Source organism: Hakea prostrata, chromosome 9 (genome assembly GCF_041222555.1).
Source record: "Hakea prostrata isolate BN-2017 chromosome 9, UWA_Hpros_2, whole genome shotgun sequence".
NCBI lineage: Eukaryota > Viridiplantae > Streptophyta > Magnoliopsida > Proteales > Proteaceae > Hakea > Hakea prostrata.
Genome location: NC_142608.1, coordinates 32146232 through 32172695, shown reverse-complemented (window position 1 = coordinate 32172695; position 26464 = coordinate 32146232). Strand labels below are relative to the sequence as shown.

Sequence of the window (26464 nt, the reverse complement as noted above, 5' to 3'; positions counted from 1 at the left end):
ATGGGGTGAATGCAGAAGTGTTATATCTACTTAAATGTACGGTATTATTTTCACCAAATCAAATTCCTAAGGTTATCGGATACAAGAAGTCGGAGCCAAACCGAAACACTGTTAAGCAGGCAAAGAAAGAGCCAGAATGCTGCAACTCAGAAGCTTCCACCACGTATTCTATTGACATTTCCAATAGAGAAAGAGAGCCACGGGGAAGAGGGTAAAGAAATGAAACAACATAAGGCTGAGTCAAGTTCCATGCAACCTCTCCAAACACTAGAATCATTTTGCAGTGAAACAATTTTCTATGATCAATAAGAAATTCTGTGACTCAACTATTTCTAAAGAACTGAACAAAGACAATCAGTCTGGTCCACCTGAGTTCTTCCTTGTCAGACAAAAAAGCATAAAAATATGGTACACTGCAAGCACACATTAGGTTTACACTTGAATGAGACCCACCACTCAACAGTCTTTGATCACCATTTACAACCACTTAGAAGAATGAAACTGGAACCGACTGCTAGCATACTTCTGCTCACTTTGGGAAATCCAAAGTACAACCAAAAACGAGAAGCTATCCCGCATCATCAACTTTCACTGGGTCTTTGGCTTCTGAATCTTGACATAAGGAAAGAATCCCAGGAAGTAGACAACCTTTGGAGCCCATTCACGTTGCTGAGCACGACAAAACATCAAGAATGTATTGGCAAAGTAGGAGTTAAATCCCATGAATACATGCCATAATGCATGACCTTGTGGGTTAAAATACCAGTCGGATATTTTCTTGCAAAACAACCGATCGCACAACCAACAAATACTGCCCAGAAATAGAGTTCCAACGTAGAGCTTGGCAAGCCTCCTAGCAGCCTTATCTTCGGTGTAAATATAATACTTGTACATTCGGGGGGTGCAGATAAGGCAGAGTATCATATAATGCACCTTAAAGCCAATGCCAAACCGGAACTGTGAATGCACTATGGCAAAGACAGCACCATACATAAATAGAAAGGTGGGCATTGTACTCCTGTAGTGCCAATCCGGAGAATAAAGGATGTAGATGTAGAGTAGCATTTCCCAGACCATTGGAGTTTCATCACTTTGCTGTTGTCTGATTTAGAGGTTCCAAAAGTCAGCGTGATAAAATAATCAACAAACCAGAACGGTTTAGGCATAATAATGAGTACTGCTGTTGAGATTAACCTAAACACAGACACAGTGAAGCTAGTTTCATGAAGCACAGACAGAATTACACGTGCAGTCTACAATATTCATGTGTAGTATGAGCCAACCCAACACTAATTATACCAACCGTCAACATTTGGTTTAACATCTTAATTTAAAATATTCCAGTTTCCAACTCAGCTTTAAGAATCCTTTGAAGAAGCAACCTGTTGTGATTCTAACACAACCATCAATCTGTATTACACTACTTAAGGTGACGTAAAGCCTCAAATGAATGGACCAATGCCGAGATCTTAACCCAGAACCAACTAAAATGAGAGGAGAAAAGTGGGTTTCCTGATATTTTGGTTGGTGTGGGGGATATTTGGATGCTTTTTTATGGGGTAAAAATCTCTAAAAAGGTCCCCGGGATGTCTGTTTCCTTAAAGAATCCAATGGTGGGATGGGGTTATAGGTATCAGGAGTCAAGTTTTAATGCATCTAAAAATAATGACCCGAACATAGTGTTTGAAGGGGTTGACAATAGGGTTAGTTGATATGGGTTGAATGTACAGGGCTTGAAGAATCAGGAGATCCTATGCTTGGGTTGGCCAGTAACTTGGGGTAAACCTAGGTGATGATGCAAGGGTAGGTTTGGCAATGATCTGATGGGTGGAACGACGCTAGGACAAAGTGCATTAAGACCGGGTGGCAAGGTCTCCGCGAAGCCTCCTTTGGATGAAAGTAGAGGCGATGGTAGCAGCACTTGCCGGGTTGCAATGTCGGGATTGGAGGAACCACGTTACACGTGGAGGCTCTTACCACATGATTTGTGGCGTTGTTTTGGCCAAGATCGAGGAGAATGAGTGATTGCAAACCTCGGGACAAGATTTGGGAGGGAAACTAGGGATTTGCTTGCAAGAAACCTCATAGGGGGAAGAAGCCTTCTAAAGTATGGTTATGGGTGGACCCGATGGAGAGCACAAGATTGGGTTTGGCTTAATTAAGCCCCTAGGCTTGAACCGGCCGATGCAATCGGCCCAACTAAGGAAATTGGGATGGGCCTTGAAAAGCCCAACATACTCAATTACCCAGCAACGTAATTTCTTGGTTTACGGGCTGAAGAAGCACAACTCCAGTAAGGCCCATTAATGAGCATTGTTTCAGTTATTGCCCAAAAGGTGGCTTAGGAAGCACTCTTCTAGCCCAAAATCCATGGGACCCACATGAAATGCAATATAACCACGGGCATTTGGTTAAGTCACTGTTCACTTACCCCCTACCACCAACCTCTCGATCAGATGTGCGCACCAGTGAACACAACCAATGAGGGAGTTGGAGCAGTAGCTCGACAGAGAGCAAGGGGCTTGTTTCTTTGACTGAACTCCAACGAATTCCAGGCCTCCAATCGTCGCTTTTCCCAACACTGGAAACAATTTCAGTGGCTCGACTTGCGAGTTAAGTGCACCTAAACCTTTACAATCAATGGAGATTTTCTGTGCCCACCATTTTGAAAATTACTTCCTGGGAGATTTTGAGTTGAAGCTCAAAGTTATGATCAACAACTTAGGAGGAACATAGCTATCCTAGAAAGCAGTGAAAGCAGTGAATCTACACTCCGGTGGTTACAGGTTTGCATTGAAACAGTAGGTGGTGCTCTTATTGAATCAAAAGGGGTTCCCACCGGTTGACAATTTTCTCCCAGCCATGTCGGCCCCATTTACGAGCTTCAATTGCAAAGGGACCTCTGTTGGATCTGGAATTATGTTGCTGCACTATCCTTCTAAAATTTATATAATGGCCTGCTATTGGGTCTCTGAAGAATGTTGCTGAATGGGAATGGTTGTGTAGTAAACATTGAAGACCAAACTTGTAATTTTACTTCACCTTGATGACAAGGCGAATTTTGCGTGGCCGATAGTGTTAGGGACCCAACATCACGCCATGTGAAGGGGAGAGAGAGAGAGAGAGAAAGAAAGAAGATTAGTGTGGTCAAGGGGTTATAAATAAGGGGAACTGAGAGAATCTATGGAATATTTTATGTGAGTGTTTGAGCAGCTTATTGACTGAGAGCAGCAGTGCACTGTGGGGGTGACTAGCAACATTAAAACCAGATACTAGCTAATTTCTTGGTTTTGGTATTAATTTTCATATTGAAATAGTGGGTTCCTATCAAAGGACTCAATAAATGTTTCTATAGTTAAACTGTCTCTTTTGTTTTTTACAACAATAAGTTTTGCTACCCCAAAACAACCCCCTCAACCTAGAGAACTTACGATATGATGATGGTTCTTCTCAAGTAAACTTAACTATTGTAAAAATCAGGTAATTTATTTGGAAATCAACTTCCCAAGGTAACTATTACATATCCAAATACATGTGAAATTATCTTATGCTCCATTCCTCAAAAGATAACCCCACTTTTGGCCTTTTGATGGTTAGTGTTCCTATCATATAAATGTATCAATTCAATGATCACCTCTTTCCATAATAAAAAATATACTACCAGTTTGGTCAGAGCTGTTCCATGATGCAATTAAACAATTCCATTTGAAGAAGTCAAAGTTCCAAACCTTTCTCCTTTTACCTATCTTCAAACTAATGCAAACTAGGAACTTGTGAGAAACAAGAACAGCACAGAAAATACTACAGAGACAGTTTGAGATTCATGTATTAATGACAATCACAGATGTTTGAGCGCACTTATGTGAACAAGGGCTCACCCCTTGGCCAAAACCCTGGAGTGGGCACTAAGGCCACCCCAAGGTGGCACACCAAGGGCTGGCTGAACCCTCAAAAAGGGGCACTGTGGTCACTTTTCTAGCCCTAATTTGCTACTGATTTTAATTTCAGAATTTTTAGTTTTAATTTTTAGAGGTCATGCCTCGAAATCAGTTTGAGTTAATAGTTGAGTTCTTGTGTTATAAGGATTATTTCTTTAAGTAGGACTATAGATAATTAGGTCTTCCATTTCAAGAAGAGTTCTTTATTTTTTGTGTGGTTGTTACTAAATTGTAAAGGGCATCCTAATTTATGAAGGAAACGCTAGTTGAGTTAGTTCCAAGTCCTAGTTGAGACAAAGTCAAGTCTCCCAACTAGAGTTAAATTCTTTCTTTCTTGATATAAGGCTATAAATAAGCCAGTCGTTTCTATGTAAAAACGGTTTGCGTTGAATAAAGAAGATCACTTGTGGGAAATTGCGTCGTGGCCTAATTGGGAGGGCCACAGGCAGGTTTCAAGTATTCTTGATTTCAATTGCAGCAGGAGCTCTTCAAACAACCAGCAGCCAATCTCCAGCAACATATAAAGTAAGTCTAAACACCACCAGACCCTTCCCTCACCTCCAGCCCCCAAGTCAGCCCTCCCCTTTCCTTTCTCTCTCCTGCACCAGCAAGGAAACCTCACCCCCTTCAATCGCGGCCCCTAACTCCCCCTCCCCTACCCCCTGCGACACACCCAAAACCCTCCCCACCTCTCTTCTTCCTTGTGCCCCCCTCCTCCTTTTTCTCTTTTCTGACTTGCAGCAAAACACAAACGGAAAAGAATGGGGAAAAAAAAAGAAAAGAAAGTAAAGGAAAGAACAATTATTTGCCCAAAATCTTCAAACCCTAACCCTTCCTTTCCCATTGCACAACGTTTTAATCCTAATTTCCCTTTTCCCACATCATTTTTCTCTCTCTCTAAATTGTTAATTGACTTGATTCCCTTTATTTTTCCTTCATTGATTTTCTTAATGTCCCAAATCCCTACCCTTATCAATTTTGTTAATCTTAAAATAGTACCTCCCTTTTCCCACCAACCCTAAGACATCCCACAGGGCCTTAGGATATTCCCACAATCCTAGATACACAAACAATAGTCCTTTTCTCCCACTCAAACCATCCCATAGATTATCCAGTAATTTTATTCATCTCAAAGTAAATCCAAAACCACCCATAAGACATCCATGGGATCCATATCTTCTCAAAACATTCCCAGGTCCCATGGGAATTTAGTAAAATCCTAATCTCTCTTCAATCTTCCCATAACCCTTCCATTCGGTTTCCAAGTTACCTTAACATCATCTATTAGATTTTTGGATTAATGTTGGTTTGGTTGAAAAATTCTGGGCAAACCCTTAATTTTAGGGAATTCATCCTAGAAACCTAACCCTAAAATCAGGTTTACATCAAGAACAAGGTACATCTAACAGAAAGGATCACAGCCGGGGTACATGTAGGACCCGCACCATGCCCCATCTCACCATAGGACTAATGTCTTCCACATAGGAGGATGATTTAATTCCCAAGTTTCAATGAGGCAGGATGTGCAGATTTTAACCCAGGCAGACTGGCAAATGTAAAAATAGGGTCAGGAGAAGTTGAAAACCATTCATCTACAATTGAATAATCATTCTAATATATAAGATACTTCAACACAGTAGAATATTCAACTGAACTGCATCCCATAGCTGAATTATGAAACACAAGGCTTACTCTTAGCATTAAATGGCTTCCAGTCAGCCCTTTTCACATGCCACGTAACAGAAATTAGGGGCCCAAATTTCTGACTCCATCAGTAGATCCATTTCATGTCTTCCTTTTACCTTTCATGCAGGGTTTGAAATCTTGTGAAATTTCAGTGAACCTTCACAAGATTACGGATACCTCAAGGTCACCAAGGCAAAATGCACATGCTAAATGAAGTTGACTGGAATTTCGATGAATAACTTTTGGTATTTCAGTGAAATTTTAGTAAAGTTTCAAGACTTAGGAGGGCTCTCTTTTTTTTCAACATACTATATACATAAAATCGTCAAAATCACACAAAACACATAAGCTCCCATTTCCATTCCATTTTGACTCTTTTCTTGCTCAAATCAAGGGCATGCTCAAGATCCTTGCCGACGAATACATGTTTGACGTAGATTGGTTACCTTTAGTATGTTGATGATGCCACATACATGGAGGTGATGTCTGATTATGCTCAGTACTTCTCAGAGTCACGTCGTGGGATGCGTATGCGGCACAATCAGAGTGCAATGCACCACTGGGTCCAACAGACTTATAGTGGGACTGAGCAAGGCCAGTATAGCATCTTCTGTTAGCATAGGTCTTGAGGATTTTGGTTGGTTTTGTATTTCCTTTAGAGTTATGATTTATGAGTTGGTGTTTTGTAATTTATAAAATAAAATTGAGATTTAACTACTTTGGGGATGTTCTACTTATGTCTTATGTGTGTTGCCCTGCACATTTTAATGAAGTTTCAATAATTTCTTGATTATCAATTGAAATTGCTTCTCATTTACGTCAATTTATGCTTCAACGATGTTTAGATTTGTGAAAATACAACATTTAGCTTTGTTCACATACATCCAAGCATGTGTGAATCAAAAAGACCAATTTGTGTTATGTTTTAGTCAAAAATAACATTTATGTTTATTGGCCTTATAATAGGCTGTCCACCAAAAACCGGGTGAAAATCAATGTTTTTATCCACCAAAACCTGGAGAATCTTATACCAGGTTTCGCTAAAATTTTAATCAAAACACCGAAATGAAACGAAATTTAGACCTTGCTTTCATGAAGGCATAGAATAAAATAACTTTCTCATCAGATATGGTAATGGACAAAGATGAAGAATAAAGCATCTCTTGCATGAACAATTGAACTCTTTCGGGAACCACGTATGTAAACTTAGTTGTGGTCCCATTTGTGCATGTGGGACCAGCTAATCTCATCAACCAAAAGGAAACTGAGGAAAATAACATTGACAAGAGTGTCAACGGGCAGGGTTGGGCCAGTCTTGAGACAAAAATTGAAACTTAAGCCCCAACCAACCTGGTTAAGGTTTAAAAAATCCCCAGCCCTAACCCCACAATGACAGGGCCCGACCCAACCAAACCCCCCCCTCCCTCCCTGATTGGCCCTGATTAAGGTCGGGTTCGGGCTGATTAACAATGTAGCAAACACACCTACTACCAGGGGATGATTAATGCAGTAGCTAGGGCAGGTGTAGGGGTTAAAGGCCCAACAGCCTAGGAAGTGATGCATAAATATTTAACAAGGTGAAGGAGGTGGAGGAATACATTGGTTCACTGAAGGAATGATGGGCAACATATGGTGTTACTGTGATGGCTGATGGATGGATTGGTCTTATTAAATAGTACATCATTAATTTCATGGTGATTTGTAATGGAAAGATAGCCTTCCTTAAGTCAGTGGATGCCTCAAATAAAGTGAAAGATGTTGACTAGCTTTACAAGCTTCTTGGCCAAGCGGTCCTCGAGGTAGGGCCAAGCAATGTTTCCAAATTGTCACGGATAACAGTGCTAACTTTGAGAAAGCTGGTGAAATGTTGAAGAAGAAGAAAAGCAACACGATCCACCTCTTTTGGACACCATGTATAGCATACTCAATAGATCTCATGTCAAAGGACTTAGGGAAGAGGAAGTCGATCAGCGGTGTGGTTGAAAGGGCGAGAAGGGTTAGTAATTTTATTTATAACCATGGTTACGTGCTAAAGTTGATGAGGAACCACTGTAAGGGTGATCTAGTCAAGACTTGGATCAACTAGATTCGCCACAAACTATGTGGCTCGAAAAGCTTCCCAGAAGAAAGTGGTGGGTCTTCGGCACATGTTTGCAAGTGGCGAGTGGTTTAGTTAGCCTGGATCTAGCCATCTTGATACAGTAGCAGTTCGACGACCATTGCTGATGATTCCTTTTGGAGGGAGTTGAATAAGACAGTGGGCATTTTTTAGCCTATTGTGTTTGTTTTGAGGATGGTGGATGCAAAGAAGAAGCCCACATTTCCCCACATATATGCTGCCCTTGGCTCCTACAAATCCTACCCGAGGATCATCAATGATAGATGGGAGATGCACTTGATGCAACCTTTGCACTTGGCTGGTGAGAATCACTTTAATAAGTTTTTGTTGTATACTTTAATTTATATCCTGATGCAGTAGCAGTCCAACGACCATTGCTATTCCTTCTGGAGGGCGCAGAATTAGACAGTGGGCATTTTTCAGCTTATTGTGTTTGTTTTGAGGATGGTGGATGCAGAGAAGAAGCCCACATTTCCCCACATATATGCTGCCCTTGGCTCCTACAAATCCTACCCGAGGATCATCAATGATAGATAGGAGATGCACTTGATGCAACCTTTGCACTTAGCTGGTGAGTAATTTTAATAAGTTTTTGTTATATACTTTAATTTATATTGTTATAAACAAGTAAACAACTAAGTCACTAACCAAGTTTTTTATTTCCACAATACAAGTTTACTACCTCAACCCAAAGTACCTCTAGAAGAATAATCTGGGGCTTGTCGTCAAGTTGATGAATGCAATATAAGACGTAGTGGAGAAGCTCATGCCAGATCCCGTCATGCAGGGGACAATGGACAGGTTAAGAACTTATTCAATTGTTTCTTCGACCTCTTGCATATACAATACAATAATTGATCAATTGTGTACAGATTAAGGAGTTTATGAATGCCTCTGGGAGTTTTGGAAAGCCTTCTGCAGTTGCAACTAGGCATAAAATTGATCCTAGTAAGTAGTCCATTAATATAATGTGATAAGTTTATAAGATTATAACCTATAAGTCATATAAGTACTAAGATTTACTTGCATAATGCATTCTTATATTTGGTTATGCAGCTGACTGGTGGGTGCTATATGGATCTAGTGCGCCAAATCTAAGGGACATAGCAATTAAAGTCCTCTCACAGACTTGCTCATCCTCTGGTTGCGAGAGGAACTAGAGCACTTTCTCATTCATCCATAGTAAGGTACAAAACAAATTGAGGAGTAAGAGGCTGAAGGATTTAACGTATGTGCATTACAACATGAGATTGAGAGTACGGCACATACAAGATGACATGGATGACAACACTCGAGACCCGGTCGAGTTGACTAATATATTCCATAAGCCCTAGGGAGGATGAGGAGGATGATGTCATACATCAGTGGGTTAGGGATCGGGGTGGCCCAATGTTGGATGGGCCAAGAGGGCAGTCGGATCCTACTATTGCTACTACTATAGGCCCAGATGTTGCGGCTGAGCACGTCTTCTGATGAGGGTCAAGTGTTGTAGCTGCAGCTGGACCCAACGTACCATTTATGGGGCCACTTGGTCGACTTGATACAGCTGATGTGAGATCTAGCAGTGGGAGTTCAAATGGTGCCAATGATACCATCCCTCCAAGTCCAAGTGGACGAAGTCAGCCTTCAAGTCATGGAGGCAATCAAGTTGGTGGTGTTGCTGGTGGAAGTCAGGCAAGTCAGCAAAGGGGGTCACCTCCACCAGGTTCGACCCATTTCACACATGTGACACAGGATACGGGCCACGGTGCCCCTACCGCCTGGACTTATACTAGGAGTAGGAAGACCAAATGATTCAAGGACACAGGAATAATGATGCGAGCATACATGATCTTGTATCGAACATGGGGAGCATGAGCACTGATCATGGTCAAAGTGGTTCACAATAGAAGAGTTGGCAGTCATGGAGTACCTCTACGGGGATTACACAACCGGGTCAGATTGTACTAGGTACTCTTCTTATGGAGGTCATGTTCTTCCTCAGGACCCTACACCTGGAGAGTACACATATAGGAGTGAAGGTGGGCTATTGAATGAATGATTCCGAAACCTACCCATAAGTTTAGCAGCCGTGGCTCTTTCACCCACCTACAATTGATGGTTACCCTAGAGTGTTATTCCACCAATATTCTGACACGGAGACTTATCAAAGCCACATAAACCAATATATGACATACTAGAGTGATGCGTTGACTTGGGAGTCGTATGTGGCCATCGTTCAGAATCAATTGCTAGACAATGCTGAGTGATACCAACAAGTAGACCACTCATCAGGTTTCAATATTCAAACCTTAGGCTTTTACATGTGTAGTTGTGTTACTTGTGTACAACTAATTTAGTACTTTAAGCCCTTATCATCGATTTCAATTGAATATGTGGCTTTATATTTCTATTTATAGGCATGGAGGGCAATGATGTTGTGTGGCAAAACGGCATCCTTGCGGATCCACAAGGCCAGAGGATCACATGCAACTACTGCGGAAGAGCCCTCTATAGAGACAAATGTCGATTCAAGCTGGTGGGTATTGTGATACACCCATGTGTCGTGTTGTCCCTACTCCCGTGAGGGAATAAATGTAGCCCACCTTATGGAGATGGACGACCAATGTGTAGCTGCCAGTATATGTCATGCTCATGGACCTCGTGGTCATGTTGCTGCTAGAGCTGGTGGTGGAGCTGATGCTGGAGAGCCTGAAATTGATGGTGGAGCTTAAGATCTTGATGGAATATTTATGATTTGATCTCATTCCATGATTGTCTTGCACTCTTGTAAACTTATCACTTATGGATTATAACTTACTAAAACTTTTAATGGTTGTACAATTTTGAAGACATTTAAGTTCTTTAAAGTATTTGACAGTTGATACACTAGCTTTCATTTATATGCCTTAAATGTTCTACATTAGATGTTGTCTAACCTTGGATTCCCAATCCTCCAATATTTTGGTTTCACATAGAGTCGACATAGAGAACATATTTAATGTTATTTTCCCACAAATCCAAGGCCACTAGTGTGTTCAAAAGACCTTAAAAACGATAAATACCATGTTTCAGCCCCACCGGGACCCTAAAACCACCAAGATGGGCCACCAAGTTGACGCAAAAAAAAACCCCCCACATCTCAACCGAGATCCTGCCATCTTGTTCAAGATCTCGATTTTTCAAGGTAGTGAGATCTTCTACCATGGGTTCTGTTAAGGCCCCCAAAGCCATGTCATGTGGAGGAGAGAGAGGTATGTTGTGGGGGTAACTGGCACCATTAAAATCATATTGTTAAAATTAACAACAAAACAAGATAACTGGTTTTAATGGTGCCACTCACCCCCACATCACACTGCCTCCCTCAAATGATAGGCCGCCCAAACACTCACATAAAATATTCCATACCTTCTACTCTCAATTCCGCCTATTTACAATCCTCTCACCACACTATTCCTCTCTCTTTCTCTCCTCCACATGGCATGACTCTGGGGCCCTAACAGTTTCTATCATCACGTAACTTAGAGAAAGCATCAAAACTCTATAGATTTGCTATAGGTTGAAAGAGCAACCTCACCAACAAAAAAACATGAAGAGTTGAATTGACAAATAGATTGGTCTCTAAGCATGAAGAAGAAGAAACTCTTATGCATTTTAAGTCATCAAAAGGACAAGGACCTTGCTGAGAGGGCTAAACACCTAGATCTGAAGGAACCTTGCTGTCAAGGGCTAAATCCATCTACAAGTTACCATGCTAAACTACTCTGATCCCTCATTTCAACAGGTATTTGATTCAGATATTGCGGTCAATTAAGCCCTTTTGCTCCTTCCTCAATCTCACCAACCCTGCTGGGATCAATAGTCTTCCATCCCATCTCAGCTCCCCATTCATTCAATCCATCATTCCACCTGATTAAATCATTAAATAGTAACTTACTATTTTCAGTCCACCCTCATAAATGAATATGCACCTAACACTTCAAAGTTGCAGCACAGCATCACCTCCATTAGTTCCCCCTTCGATCCAAGTTTGAAGGCTATTGGCTGGTTGAGTTTAGTCTGCAGAACATAAGTTTCAACTCTGCAAATTACTTTCTATTTTGGTGACCAAGGCCCTAATTGATGCACACAGTTATAATTAGAGTCAGTAATTAGTTTTTTATTCAATTTATTTTTATTTTTTTTTCTAGTAAGAGTTGTACGTGAGTTAGGAGTAGAGTTATAGTCAGTCTGAGTCACGAATAGAGCCAAACCCTATTCAGTTTCAAATTAGAAATATGATTCCCCCCCCCCCTTTAAAAGGGCATATAATCCCATCACAAGAGACATACATGAATTAAAAGTATTTCATTAAGATTGTTGGCCGCTGTAGCTGTGTCTTGTCCCCTCCTGTGGTCTTCTAGGTCCCCTCTTCTTTGACTTAATATTAGCTCTCATCTCAACTTTAGTCCCATTCCTAGCCTCCTTATTTCCTGATGTTTTCATTTTAGGCAGGACCACCAGATTCAGGAAAAAGTTGTAGGATCATTTTAACACAGGTTGACTGGTCCACAGATTTAAATCACTCTTCCCTAGGGTAATTTATCTCCTGAATTCCTGCTTGAGAACTGTTCATTTGTTGTTAATGATACTCAGGTTCAAGATCGGTTCTCTCCATTGCAGGTTGTGATTGTAGAAATTTGCCTGAGCCTATTGCTTGATGTTCAGGTGACAGACTGGTGGAAATCAAGAGGGCTTGAAGTAACAATCTCTGCCAAAGTTGCAGTCTAATTGGACAATCAGAAAGGTGTTCAAAGGATTGGAAAAGACCTAGTTATCCATTTCAGCTTCTGGATTCTTTTAATCAAAACCTGAATACGAGTACTTCAAGTAACTACAAAGGACATTAAATATATTCACAGAAAGCCCCTTAGTTCATTGATTTTATTCTATTTACCCCCAATTGAGAATATAAATTCCAAAATATTCCTCAATGCCATGTGTTGAACTCTATTTTAGGAGTGATAAACTATAACTTGGCCACGTCCTCCAACTTCAGTTTAATTACGATCTTGCCATCACTTTATACATTTCAGCCTATTTACAATTTTGCCAATAGTAATCTAAGCTTCCAGCTATTCACGATTTTGCCACATGTGCTTATGGATTGAGATACCTAACGGGTGGGTGGGCCGGTAAGCGACCCAACAAGGGGTAACCCAAGACACATCTGCATCAATATCTTTCAATCCAACCATTGAATTCAAATAGAACTTGCAATAGTGTGTCACCAACATAGAACTTTCATTTGAATGAAGTCTGATCAAGGTTCTTACAAATGGTTTTGACTTAAAACCTAAAGTTCAAATTTCTCTCTTTCGCTTCTATTTTCCTATTCTGGGTTAGTCCAGGCTAAGTTACTCTTAATCTTACACTTACAGTAATAACTGTTCTCACTTTAGAATTTTTTTTTCCTATTTTAGGAGCCAACAACAGGAAACCTAGGTACGTAAATTCTGTCATAACCATCATTTTCAACAGTATTTTATTCTAATTTTACCTATACCATATATCCATTACTTTTCACAACTGTTTTGTTGAAATTATTGTAAAAAATCATCTTTAAGATGAAAACACATGCAAAACAAGAAAAAAGAATCGATTTCCTATTTAAAATCAGTAATTAAATTAGACTGCTAATAGATGATGCAAATAAATAAATGCAAAAACACTAGAAGGGATATACATAAAATCGAATAAAGAAAGTTTTGAATTCATTTTAATGAACAAAGGCATCACTAAAAATGCTTCGAATGAAAGAAACAATAGAAGTACAGTCAAGAAAGTATACATACACATGTTGTAAGGTGGCATGAAATAGCATACTACCAATGGCAAGTATCATGTTGGATATGTGAAGAACACTAAATCTCTTCTCAAACCGTTGACTCAAGGAACTTATAAGCCCAATTAGTGCAAGGACAATGGAAGGGACATTTGACATGGTGTTAAAAAACTCTGCAATATAAGAAGAATAAACATAATTCTTCTCACACCACTCTGTGGTTGATGTGACAGGACCCCAGAAACTTGACATATCTGCCATTCTTCAATTAATTTACTGCCTGAATCGAAGAAAGTCTGGCAGGCACTTTGAATTAAGATGGCACTTGGTTCAATAAAACTGCAATTAAATTAGCCGCAAAACATAGATGTGTTAGAAACTGCACAACATATTAATTGATAGGGAAAAAATGGTGGAGAAGCAGATTGATAGGGAAAATATGGTGGAGAAGCAGACTTTGTTGACTAACAAATTTCCACCAGTTTTTCAATTCACATAATGCAAAATGTGGAATGCTATCACAAAAAAAACATTCCATCAATTCTGAGTGGAATAATTAGTTAATTATCCATCATATAATTTGGCATAACATGCAATAGTATGATTAAATCAGGATTCACAAAAGCCTGCTTCTTGCAATTATGGCAATGCAATTATAAAAGTATAATTAGTTGGTACCTTAAAAAAAGGAAGGATAGATTTAGGAACATCATGCTAAAGCTGATTTGGGGATAACTCCATATATGATAAGTGAGAAGGAATTGTCTAAGGTGGTAGGGCCATGTTCAATAGCCTATGGTTACTTCAATATGTAGGAGTGGTTTAATTCAAATTGAGGGAAGTACAAGAGCCAGAGGCAGATCTAAATGACCTTAGGGCAAGTAATGAGAAAAGGCATGCATAGCATAGACCTTTTATGAAGTATAACTTCGAACAGAGCTGATTGTAAAACAAGGATCCATGCAGTAGACTGCATTAGTTGGGACAAGGCTGAGTAGTTGTCATACATTGAGTCAAATCAACTATGCCACCAAACCAAATGGAATCAGGTACATGCATCCTAAACTGCATCTGAGGCCATACCAGTAGCAAGCTCAACTCCCTTCAGAACTTTCATCAACACTCCTTTCCAAGGCTTTTGGGTCAATCCCCCCAGTTGATGGAAGGCAAGCCCAAACATCGAGTTTTGAAGGAGGTTAAAATCTGGCCCTTATTTTCAGGGTATTTGTTCGAAAATAAACTTTAATCGACCAAAACAGTGCAATAACAAGAAGAACTGAGAAGGGGGGGGGAAAAGAGAAGAGAATAAGAAAGAAGAAGAATTGATAGGAATCACATAAGTTTGTGATTCTAGCTTAGAACTTCTTATTTATAGATATCAATAGTCTAGATTACAACTTAAGAAGCAAGCCATCTTGCCCTCTATAAAAGGAAATAAAGATTACAATTTATGGCCAGAATTTTCTAGTCTTCTAACTCCTAAAATCTGTCCAAAATAGAAAGTACTGAAAAATGAAAGTTCTAAAATTAGTAACTAACAGAAAATAGAAACTATGCTTTCTAGAAATTCCTGAAACTTGTGTAGTAAGATTCCTACATTATAAATAGAAAGTAGAGTAACATCACTGGCATAATATTGTTCACATTACTATTCATGTGAACAGTAAAACAGCCCAAAATTTGCATATACTTCAACACTCCCCCTCAAGCTGGAGCATACACAAAGCAAACTTCAACTTGCACAATAAGACTAAACTTGAAAGTTAGCATCAATCTTGAATGTGTAGCAATAGCAAACATATCAAGTATCCTTACTGAATGGAAATACTCGAAGGTAAATCAACAAGTGTTCTGTACTACTACAGCTCCATCGATATAAGGAAGAGGTGTGGTGTGATGTAATCCCTATGCATCTTACTGATGTTCTGTTTGGTCGACCACGGATGTATGATAATGATGTTATAGTCGAGGGGAAGAATTACCAGTGTGTATTCAAGTTCAAAGGACATTACACTGTCCTCCACCAAGTTAATGTCCCAGCTGAAATGCGTCAGCGGAGGTCCTTGAGGACCAACCAAAAGGAGACCAATGAAGCACAAAAGCTATTGTTCATACAGCAAATGAAGCTGTTGGTTGTTCCTCACAAGGAGTTCATTCACACAAACCATGATACAAGGCTGGTATTGGCTCTTGTTACAAGGGAAATCACACCTCCACTTGAGGTGACATTCCCTCCACCCCTCAAAGAGTTACTTTCTGATTTTTCTGATGTGATTCCTGATGAGTTGCCTAATGAGCTACCTCCTATTCGCGATATTCAACATGCCATTGATTTGGTACTAGGGTTTGGTGTTACCAAACCTACCGGCTTATCGCCTTAGCCCAACAGAGCACAATGAACTCAAAAGACAGGTGAATGAGTTGCTACACAAAGGATTCATTAAAGAGAGCTGAAGTCCATGTGTTGTACCAGCATTAGTGACTCCAAAGAAGGATGGCTCATGGCGCATGTGTGTGGACAGTAGAGCAATCAACAAGATTACAGTCAAGTATAGGTTTCCTATACCGCGGCTTGATGACATGTTAGACATGTTACCCGGGGCTAAGATCTTTTCTAAATTGGATCTTAAAAGTGGCTATCATCATATTCGTATTCGACCTGGAGACGAGTGGAAGATTGCCTTCAAGACCAAGGATGGACTGTTCAAATGGAAAGTCATGCCTTTTGGTCTAATGAATGCACTTAGTACATTCATGAGGGTGATGACACAGTACTTCTGTCCTTTTATTGGTCAATTTTTGGTCATATACTTCGATGATACATTGATCTACAACAAGCATCCAAACGATCACATAGATCATCTATGGCAAGTCTTGAGAGTGCCTCGCCATGAGAAGCTATACATCAATCTCAAGAAATGCTCCTTATGTTGCCAAAGGTTGTGTTCCTTGGTTTTATTGTCTCATCAAAAGGGGTTGAAACTAATCCAGAGAAGATAAAAAGTATAACAGATTGGGCTACACCAAAGACAATCACTGAGGTTCGTCGTTTTCATGGACTTTGCATCGCTTTACAGGAGATTCATTCGGAACTTTAGTGCAGTCATGGCACCTATCACTGAGTATTTAAAGCAAGGCAAAGGTGAGTTCAAGTGGACAACAACGGCAACCAAAGCCTTTCATCTTATCAAGCAAAAGATGTCAAAGGCTCCAATACTTCGACTGCCAAATTTTGACCGTATATTTGAGGTAGCAACCGATGCCTCACATATTGGTCTAAGAGGTGTATTGATGCAAGGAGGGCACCCTATCATTTTCTATAGCGAGAAACTCAATGATGCCAAACAACGCTATTTGACATATAATCTAGACCTCTATGCTGTTGTCCAGGTGTTACGCCATTGGAGACATTATCTCGTCGGCAAAAAGTTCATTCTCTATACCGATCATGAGGCCCTCATGTATTTACATTCACAGAAGTCGATTAGCAACAGGCACACTAAATGGGTTGCTTATCTACAAGAGTTTGTGTTCACAATGAAGTACAAAGTAGGAAAGGAGAATACAGTGGCTGATGCATTAAGCCGAAAAGTACTTACTCTTAGCACATTCTCAGCACATGCAGTTAGCATTGATTAGATACGTGATGAGTACCCATCTGACAAAGATTTCAACATGCCATACAAGGAGTTACAGCAAGGCAAGCAGCACCATAAATACTCACTTCATGATGAGTATTTGTTTTTGGAACTCGATTATGCATTCCAAATTCCTTGCTACGACATCACATCATACAGGAGTTGCATGGCGGAGGTTTTGGAGGTCATTTCGGTAGGGATAAGACTATCATACAAGTTACCAATCGATATTGGCCTCATATTGCAAAGGATGTTGATCATGTAATCAAAAGATGCAGAATCTGTCAGCTAGCCAAAGGAACCAAGCAAAATACAGGTCTGTACTCACCATTACCAGTTCCTCATGCACCTTGGATTAATATTAGTATGGATTTCGTACTTGGGCTACCATCAACAAAAGAGCGATATGACTCCATTATGGTTGTGGCTGACCGATTCTCAAAGATGGCTCACTTTATACCATGTGGCAAGACCTTTGATGCATCTCACATTGCAAAGATATTCTTTAAGGAGGTTGTACGACTACATGGGCTACCAAGTAGCATTGTCTCAGATCGTGACGTCAAGTTCATGAGCTACTTTTGGAAGACATTGTGGTTGAAAACTAACACAAAGTTACAGTTTTCAATCGCATTCCATCCACAAACTAACGCGCAGACAAATGTGGTGAATCGAAGCTTAGGAAACTTACTAAGGTGTTTGGTTCGTGACTATGAGACCACATGGCCATCCATACTCGAATCGGCGTCTTATTTTTAGGCAATGAGGCGCCGCCTTTGAAGCGCTTCTTAGGCGCCTCGGACACCTTACACCTTAAGGCGTCCGCTTTTTTTCCTTTTTTAAATCACATGAAAGATGCCAAATTGAAGGCATATATTGAATTACTTATTAGATTCCGATTGTAAAGTATCTATTGTTTGAACCTATATTCATATTTATAATGACACTATATGTGATCAAAATAAAAAAATAAAAACAAACAAAATCGAAAGAGAATAAGTTCTTGACTCTAGTCTCACACTCTCACTCTCACTCTAATCCTCCTTTCTCTTTTCCTCTCTTCTTCTCTCGATTCAGACCTCATTGCCGACTACTCCTTGGTCTTCTGCGACTTTTTATTTAGGACCTACTATGTGTGGTTTGTAGTATGTTGGATGACTTGTGGTAGGCTAATATTAGATTTTTTATTATATAAGATATGATAAATTTATAATGGATTGAGTGAATGAGATGTACACTAAAATTTCACTTAAACGCCTCAACCGCCTTAAGTGGGGGCGGCCTCATCGACTCATCGCCTCACCAAGCGTAAGCCTTGTGACAACTATGTAGAGACGACATGGCCATCCATACTCGACATGCTGAGTTTGCTTACAATAGCTCGGTCGTCCTTTTGAGATTCTACTTGAACCCTCCCGACCGGCCAAGACCTCATTCCACTACCACCACAAGCACGCGTGAATATTGAGGCTGACAAGTTTCTGCGCCATATCACAAAGGTACATGTTGATGTTCGCCGAAGAATAGCTCTCAGCAATGATGTCTACAAGGCTACAGCATATCGTCATTGACGATATATGGAGTTTCAACCGGGAGACAAGGTGATGGTTTGTGCCAACCCAGAAAGGTTCCAACGTGGGGTCAACAACAAACTCCATCCAAAGAAGATGGGTCCATACAAGGTGCTGAAACACATTGGACCAAATGCTTATGTACCTGAGCTACCAGAAGAAATGAACATAAGCAATGTCTTCAACGTGGTTGACTTACATCTTTATGTAGGACACCACTCTGATGATGGAGACACTGAACAAATGTTGAGGCTGCCCCAACTCAAGCCACCAATCACTAACATCATTGAGGAGGTTTTGGATGACTCTTACAAAACCATCGTCGTGGCACTATATACCATGCTTTCCTCGTCAAATGGAAGAATCGTCCACGACATGATAGTACTTGGATTCATGCTGATGATTTCAAAAAACTCGATCCAATTTGTATGAACGTTATATGTCATTCATTCATTCGTCGGAGACGAATGTTTTTAAGCCAGGGAGAGTTGATGCAAAATTAAAGACACATTTAAGAAAGAAAATGCCCATTGGGTTAGGCCCATCAAAGGCCTAAAGCTATCACCTAAATCAGCCCATGGCTTTCATGAGCTAGGACTGTTTTAGTGGGTTAAAGTTAGCCCACATATGTTGAGTTTCATAGTCTAGACCTAAGCCCAAGTCTAGTTTTTGAAAAGTCAATAAAAGGGGCTATGGTTTAAAAATAAAAGAACTCATTGTCAAAGGAGTTTTCCTTTGTCAAGAGTTAGGTATTAGTTAAGTTATTAATAGGTAGGTGGTGTTAGCTAGTGGTTGGATGTTACCATTAATGTTTATCTCTCTTTAAAATGCTATATAAAGAGACTTACGTAAGAGGTGAAGACACAACTCATCAATGGAAATCAAATTGCTTTGTTAGCATTCCTTCTCTATGGAGACTCCTTGTGTTTGATCAAGGTAGGTTGGTGTTTGATCCAATCGCTACACCTTACGGCAGTGAAGCCGGGTGTTACATTGTTATTCTCAATTCCCTCATATTGTCCCTTCAATTACTTTATCATAGTTTTGCCCCTGTTTTCAAGATCTATTCAGCTCGTATTGTTATGCTATTATCCTTATAATACCACTCTAGTTTCAGCCCTCTTTCACATCTAAATTCTGTTTCATCTTAAGTCTATCAAATCTGAAGTTGATTCCCTGTGAAAGGTCCTATTTTGGCTACTATTTTGATTAATCAAATACAGTACTACATTAAGTTGTGTTAATGTTATCTCTGAAGCTTTTGTTAAGAAGTTGAACCTGAAGACGAAGAAACACCCCAAGAGGCCTCTCCTTTGAAAAGCAACAAATTAAAGGTGACCATGAGATGTCTTGTGCTAGTGAAGCTGCACTTCTATTCAGATGAGCTCTGGTGTGATATAGTTCCCATGAAGTTTACAAATGTAATGTGAGGAAGACCCTGGCTATGAAAATGACGTCAACCTAGCTGGGAAGTGGAATTAATGCATATTTATGCACAATGGTTAGAAAATTCCAGCCCCTAAATTTTCCAGCTGAGATGAACAAGAAGCAAGCCAGTATTCTAGCCCCCTAAATTTGCCCCTTCACGATTTCTTCTCCTTCAAGTAGCCAAAAAAAACTTTCAACACATTTAGATGTAGAACCTAGGCAGAGCCAAACCAGCTGCAACTGGACCAGATCAAATCAGCCCAACTGGTCTTTTAGAAGGACCAAAAAGAGGCCAGAGCACTATTCACATGAACAGTCTCAGTTGCCCCATTTTGGGTCTTAACAAGAATATTATTTGAAGATTTGATGAGGCCCACTTGGATGACTGGAGATTTTATTAGATGTTATTCAGTTTCTATTGTAGTTGTTTCCTAAGTTTCTAAAGATAGTTTTCATTCTATTTTAGTATTTATGCATATGGCCGATCTATGAAGAAATATAAGTTTCTAGAAGTGAGTTTAAATTTTTAGGATTTGGAGTTTCTATATTCTATGTATCTCGGAGAGCAAGTAGTACAGCTCTATAAATTTGTAAAGACTGTACTCAACCCCACAAACCTTGAATTATTGATTAATGAAGTTTTGCTTTGAGTATATTATTCTCATCCAATTTGAACAATAAGAAGTGAATATTCTATGTATCTTGGAGACCAACTAGTACGGCTCTATAAATTTGTACGACTATACTCAACCTCACAAACCTTGAATTATTGATTAATGAAGTTTTGATTTGATTATGTTATTCTCATCCGACTTGAACAATAAGAAGTGCTAGGGCCTTGCTGTGAGAGCTAAACACCTAAGGTCTAAGAAAGCTTGCTGTTGACTGCTAAATCCTAGAGCTGAAAAAGCCTTGCTGTTGACAACTAAATTTACCTATCGTAAGATACCTTTTTTCACCCCTTTAATTCTTGTTCGTAATCTGCGACTACCACCCCTGTATTGCTGCTGCTGCTTGAAGAAAGTCAAGTATTTGATCAACCACACCTTCATATGCGGCGTTAAACTGCTGCTGGAACCTCCCATCTGAATAGGTGTGTGAACTAATAATTGGTCGATTAGATACTTTTGTTCCCATTCTATCCCACAGACCCTGTTGGATTTTATTGACCTTCCGTTCCATCTCATTTACCCATTCATTAACTCCCATCAGCTCCCAAAATACATCACCTGATTCAACCATTCAACCATTATTTCTATTTTCAGTCCACCTTCATGTCTCTCAACCCGACCATTGGAATTGGTTAAAACGTGCAGCAGTTGTTTACTACCATACAGACTTCAAATAAACCCAAGTTGATCATACTTCTTAGTACTTCTTTGTTTCAGACACTAAGATACTAATTTCTGTCCTTATTTTGAGTTCCCTGAATTTTGGGTCAAATGGAGCTAAGTCATCCTTGATCATAGCTTTACATTACATTCTCATAAAACAAGCAGTTATCAAGGTAGTCTGGCAATACCTGGAGCCCTTAGTTGTAGTAGTTGAGTAAGGAGCAGTTTCGCATGATCCACAAAAACAGAACCTAAAAAAAAGGGAATTTGGGGCCTGGCTGTAAGGGTTGATTGCTAGGGTTTTACAACTGAAATTGAAAAGAGACTTTAAAGGATTGGTGTGCATGCCCTAGGGATGCCTGATGTGAAATCCAGTTGATTCTGAAGGTTCTTAAAAAATAAAAGGTAGTTAGGGAATCTAGTAACCTTAGGTCAAAGGATCCCACAGCGTATTTTTCTAGGCTGTAACTAGGACTGAAAAAGGGTAGCCTAGGGGAGAATGCTTTCCAAAAAGGAGGTCCAGTTTGAACGATAGTGAACCATGAAATCAGCACTTGCAGGTTTCTTTGTTGTGAAGGTTAATGGGAGGTTTTTGGGGCTGTCCATATGAGTGGATGCAGGAGCAGCAAGTAGGGGTTTGATTGGATGTCAACCTGAATCAAAAATGTCAGAACAAGGAAGAGGAAAATGGTGGGGATACTTTGTAACTGCACCAACCTTGATGGACTGCTGTAATTTGATGGAGAGGATGATGTGGCAGGTTGATTCCACAACCTAAGGTACTTGGAGTGAAACACCAAGAGACCTTTGCTCCTCCTAGGACTTGGAGCACGTAGGCTAATAGCTGCTTGGACTTGAAGCACCAAGCAACATCTGATCTGGACTTGAAGCACCAAATCAATTCTTCCACTCAAGGGAAACTAAATTTTATCCCTAAATTTTTTTTCTTTGGATGAATACTATCTCTAAAATTTTACCAACAACTGAACTGAATAAATTCTTCCACAATAAGGCAATTTGAATGGCTTTAGAAGCCTTACAAGCATAGTATGACTAACACTTTCTTAATAACCTTACCATATTAATTCTCGAACAGCAGACCTATCCGTGGAGGACTTTTGAACACTCTAAAATTAACATACTTCCTAATATACTCTGACTACCAGCCCATCTATTTTTATGGAGTGTAAGGTAATTAAATAACCCCAAGGTACCATTTTTAAGGATGTGTAAGCAAATACAGGTCCTCTATAAATTAACCACTGAAGCTACTTTCATACTCAAGTGTATGGACCTTCTTTTGGGCCCCATGTCTTAGATATATGGGATTAAAAGCCCACAACCTATAAATGCCCACCCAAGAAAAGTGCACCCAAAATGAAGCTTCAGCACCATGTGTGCATTGAAGAAGTTTAACAACTGTCTAGTACAGTTGGTGAGATGTGGAGCTCCTAAAGCTCATGCTCATCAGGCCCTTTGGAGTTCAAATATCCTGGCAGTTACAACCTTCTCCCCCCTCCCCATCCTGGGAAAAATAAAAAATAATAATAATAATAAATAAGGTATTGCCGCAACAAGTTTAAAGGATCCCCCACGCCATAATTCTTCTTCTCATCCTCTAAATCCAAATCCACAATTTCCCCCCTCAGTTTTCATTTTTGCACAATCTCACCATCTGACAAACCAAATCAGGCTTAAATAATGCTTTCCATCCCCATAACCTTTGAACCAAAGTTAGCTCAATTCTGTCTGGCAAAACCCTGAACTCCCCTTCCATCTCTACCTTTTAACTCCATAAATCCAAAATTATATCAATCTAGTCATCAAAGTCCTTCCACACCATTATATAACCATAACAACACTTGATCCCCTAGGCTGCCCAATCCAACCACAAAAACCCCAACTTTCCCAATCCTGGACTCTTCCCAGAATATCCTAAAATTCACCCAGCCCAAAACACCTATCAGAAGTAACTCCAATTCTGACTACTCCACATACTTATGTGACAAAATCATTTGAGTCTGGTAGCATTCTGACCAGCAATAAACCTAGATTCTTCCCCATCCTGCCTTCTTTTGTTTTTCTTTTTACTTTTCAGACACCTCAGTCCCTAAACATGAATTGTTTCTTTCTTTCTTTTTCCAAAATCAGCAACACCCCCACCAACCGTGAAATCCTGAAAGTTGGCTGATAAGACTTCCCTACACTTGTTCAAGACCCTAACTTGACCAATACACATTGCCACTTCATTGAAGATACTGGTCAATCGCTCCTGGTTGATCTCCAATCCATCTAGGACTAAATCACCAACGCTCATATTTGAATGCTACTGTGCGAACCACTGAATCAAAATTACTCATTTTTTACAGCATGCAAATACGGTAGCAATAAAAAAAATGCCTGTCAGCATATAAAAAATCAGATTTTTAACAGTAAAGCACTCATTATAACATCATTTAATAGTTTAAAGTTCATTTCAGCGGTTGTATTATTTGAGCAACTGTATAAACATTGTACAGACAATCCACTATACGGTGAATTAAGCAAAGAAATCAGTGTAGAGTATCAACAAATTGCAATGTGTGTGTCACAATGACACAAAACACTACCAATCTGACCAGGAGATGAAGGAATTCACAGAAATTCAGAGCAAAGATAATTAAAAGACTAGTCCTGCAATTCAGATCAATGAGAGGTCAAAGATGACAATGGAGAGCATCCAGGAAGTGAGATATCAAATAAGAATAAAACCATGTTTTCATCTCTAGTACAACTATTATCAAATGAACTTTTAAGCAAATAGAGTGAGTAAAAAAGCGTTGCTTGAGGCTTTGAAGCTTACTGTTAGGGCTAAGTTTGAACTTAGAAATATATGATGAAAAAAAATATATTTCCACAATGTTTAAAATGAAAACACAGACCTAGCATTTACTCATCTAGGAGTTTGCAAGATGATTTTGCCAGATTAACTTGACCCATTACAGACTAAAGTTTGAAGCATTAATCCATCAATTGCAGAATCTGCTTTGGATAATTGAATTACCCAGAGTTCTATAAGGAAATTTTTTTTGTCTAACGTGTAGCACAGCAACCCAAATCTCGCTAAATGAGTTTATTGTAATGTTAAAGGTTTTAAGAAGCAGCACTACAGAATTTGGCATTTCAATCAAATCTATACTCAACCCAGAATGAGGAGATTCTGATATAAAGTTGACCTAAACAACTACAGGATTAAACAAAGAAATACAAACTCATCAATGAGGTCAGCAACTTGGATGCAATTGTTTTCAAAGCAGGGCATTCGTGAAGCTCACTAAGCGAATGAATAACCTCACAAACTCTACCAACCAGTGTTTGGAAAAAAATAGAAAGGAAGATTATGTCAACTACAAGTTTCTTCCTATGGGAATGCATAAAAGAAAAACAAGTCTTACTTAAAAGAAAAGCATTTACTGATATCAACCTCATTCATAATCACATAACAATCTGAGATAGACTAAAGTAAATCTTGTCAGCAAAAACTAAAGAATCACAAATCAGTCAAAATGTGCTACAGATAATATTTGATTCCTTCATGCCTCATAACTCTACCATCAAGATGAGTGACAAGAAAAGAAGTAACAGGGAAAGCCACATTGCAGGAATTTTCTTGAGCAAGAAGACTAAACTCAATTCCGCAAAAGATAGGTATGTCTTTCTAATACTCCAGATTTTGCAGATTCAGGTAAATGAAAATCGAAGATAGACAAACTATATAAAAAGAAAACCCATTTCCGGAAGTGGGTCTACGCAGTTTGAGCATCAGGGGCTACAGTACTTCCCGTAATTGTGATAGCTGGTCAATTCTCGGTTTAGAAATTCGGCAAACAATGACGGAAACTTACAAGGTAACTTCAAGATTGCTTCTTTTGTTAATTGATTCATTAAACAAAATCAGATCTGAACAACTGAAATGGATCTGAAATCCATATAAAATCGATCTTTAAAACCTACTACCATACTTACTTCGAAAAAATCACAAAGAAACCGATTTAGTTTATACGCTAAAATGAAGTGGATGCTCAATAGGATGAGAAAGATGGATACCTTCTTGAGCCCGAACAAATCCAGTGGCCTCTACCGTCAACCCACAACCCTAGCGCCGCTTGTTCTTTAAGAGAGAGAAAGAGCTACAAGACGGTGGAAGCATTGGGAAAGACACCCATGGACCTTATGCCATTCACCAAAGTGCTCTGTGTGCGCTATAGTATCCGATCCCTACTTTTGAGTTTGAATTCGATCCCGAACAGTTCATATGGCTTTTCGCTTTATATTCCGACAGAAATGCTGGAAAGGATTCAACTCCTGGGTTCACCCAATCAAAAACGAAAGCACCGGTGCTTGGTCCAATGGTTTCCTTCTAGAAAGAATTCGATCCCGGGTACTGGAGCAAGCAGCAGAGCAATTTCTGGATTTTTACTTGCAACAGGCTGTTGTTGATTGTGCTGATCGTGCCATGTAAGCAAAATATGATCGAACGGTTAAAAGTCAATCAAATGACGGGTTACTTGTAAATACTAATTTTTATTTTTACATTTTTAGAGTTTAAAATTTACTAAATTACAAAATAAGGTCCCTCATATATTGAACTCCCAAATCCCTCTCTTATTCTTCTCAAGGTTCTTCTTTGCAAGGTTTAAAATATCGGCATCGAGTATCATATCGATCAGGTGATTTTAAAAGACGTATCGTCCCGTATCGAGTATTGTATCGTTCTGACTAATGTATTTTAGTGCAATTAAGTAGAGAGACATATCGAGATGTATCGTATCGATTGTGTCAAATATAGATATGTATCGACTAGTATCGTATGGTATCGTGAGGTACTTTAAACCTTGCTTCTTTGTCCACAAAAGAAAAGAGAGAGCAGATAAGGAGGGTTGTTGGCCTTCCCAGGGTGTGTTGCCG

The 26464-nt window shown here is 39.5% G+C and overlaps 1 protein-coding gene across 1 annotated transcript; it reads right to left on the bottom strand.

Annotated features, from left to right (window-relative positions):
* Positions 1-25963, bottom strand: LOC149005122 (alkaline ceramidase-like). The gene is made up of 3 exons (XM_089169671.1): positions 25604-25963; positions 13557-13885; positions 1-1102 (listed from the first exon to the last, which is right to left on the bottom strand). The coding sequence occupies exons 2-3, from the start codon at positions 13805-13807 to the stop codon at positions 589-591; spliced, it is 765 nt and encodes a 254-aa protein (XP_089025797.1). The 5' UTR covers positions 13808-13885; positions 25604-25963; the 3' UTR covers positions 1-588.
* Between the last annotated feature and the right edge of the window lie 501 nt (positions 25964-26464).

Excerpts from the sequence above, each read along its gene's own strand:
- LOC149005122 (XM_089169671.1), bottom strand. The coding sequence starts at position 13,807 with ATGGCAGATATGTCAAGTTTCTGGGGTCCTGTCACATCAACCACAGAG. Across the intron at positions 1,103-13,556 it reads CATGCCACCTTACAACATGT|ACAACAGCAAAGTGATGAAA; the intron begins GTATGTATACTT and ends CCTCTAAATCAG.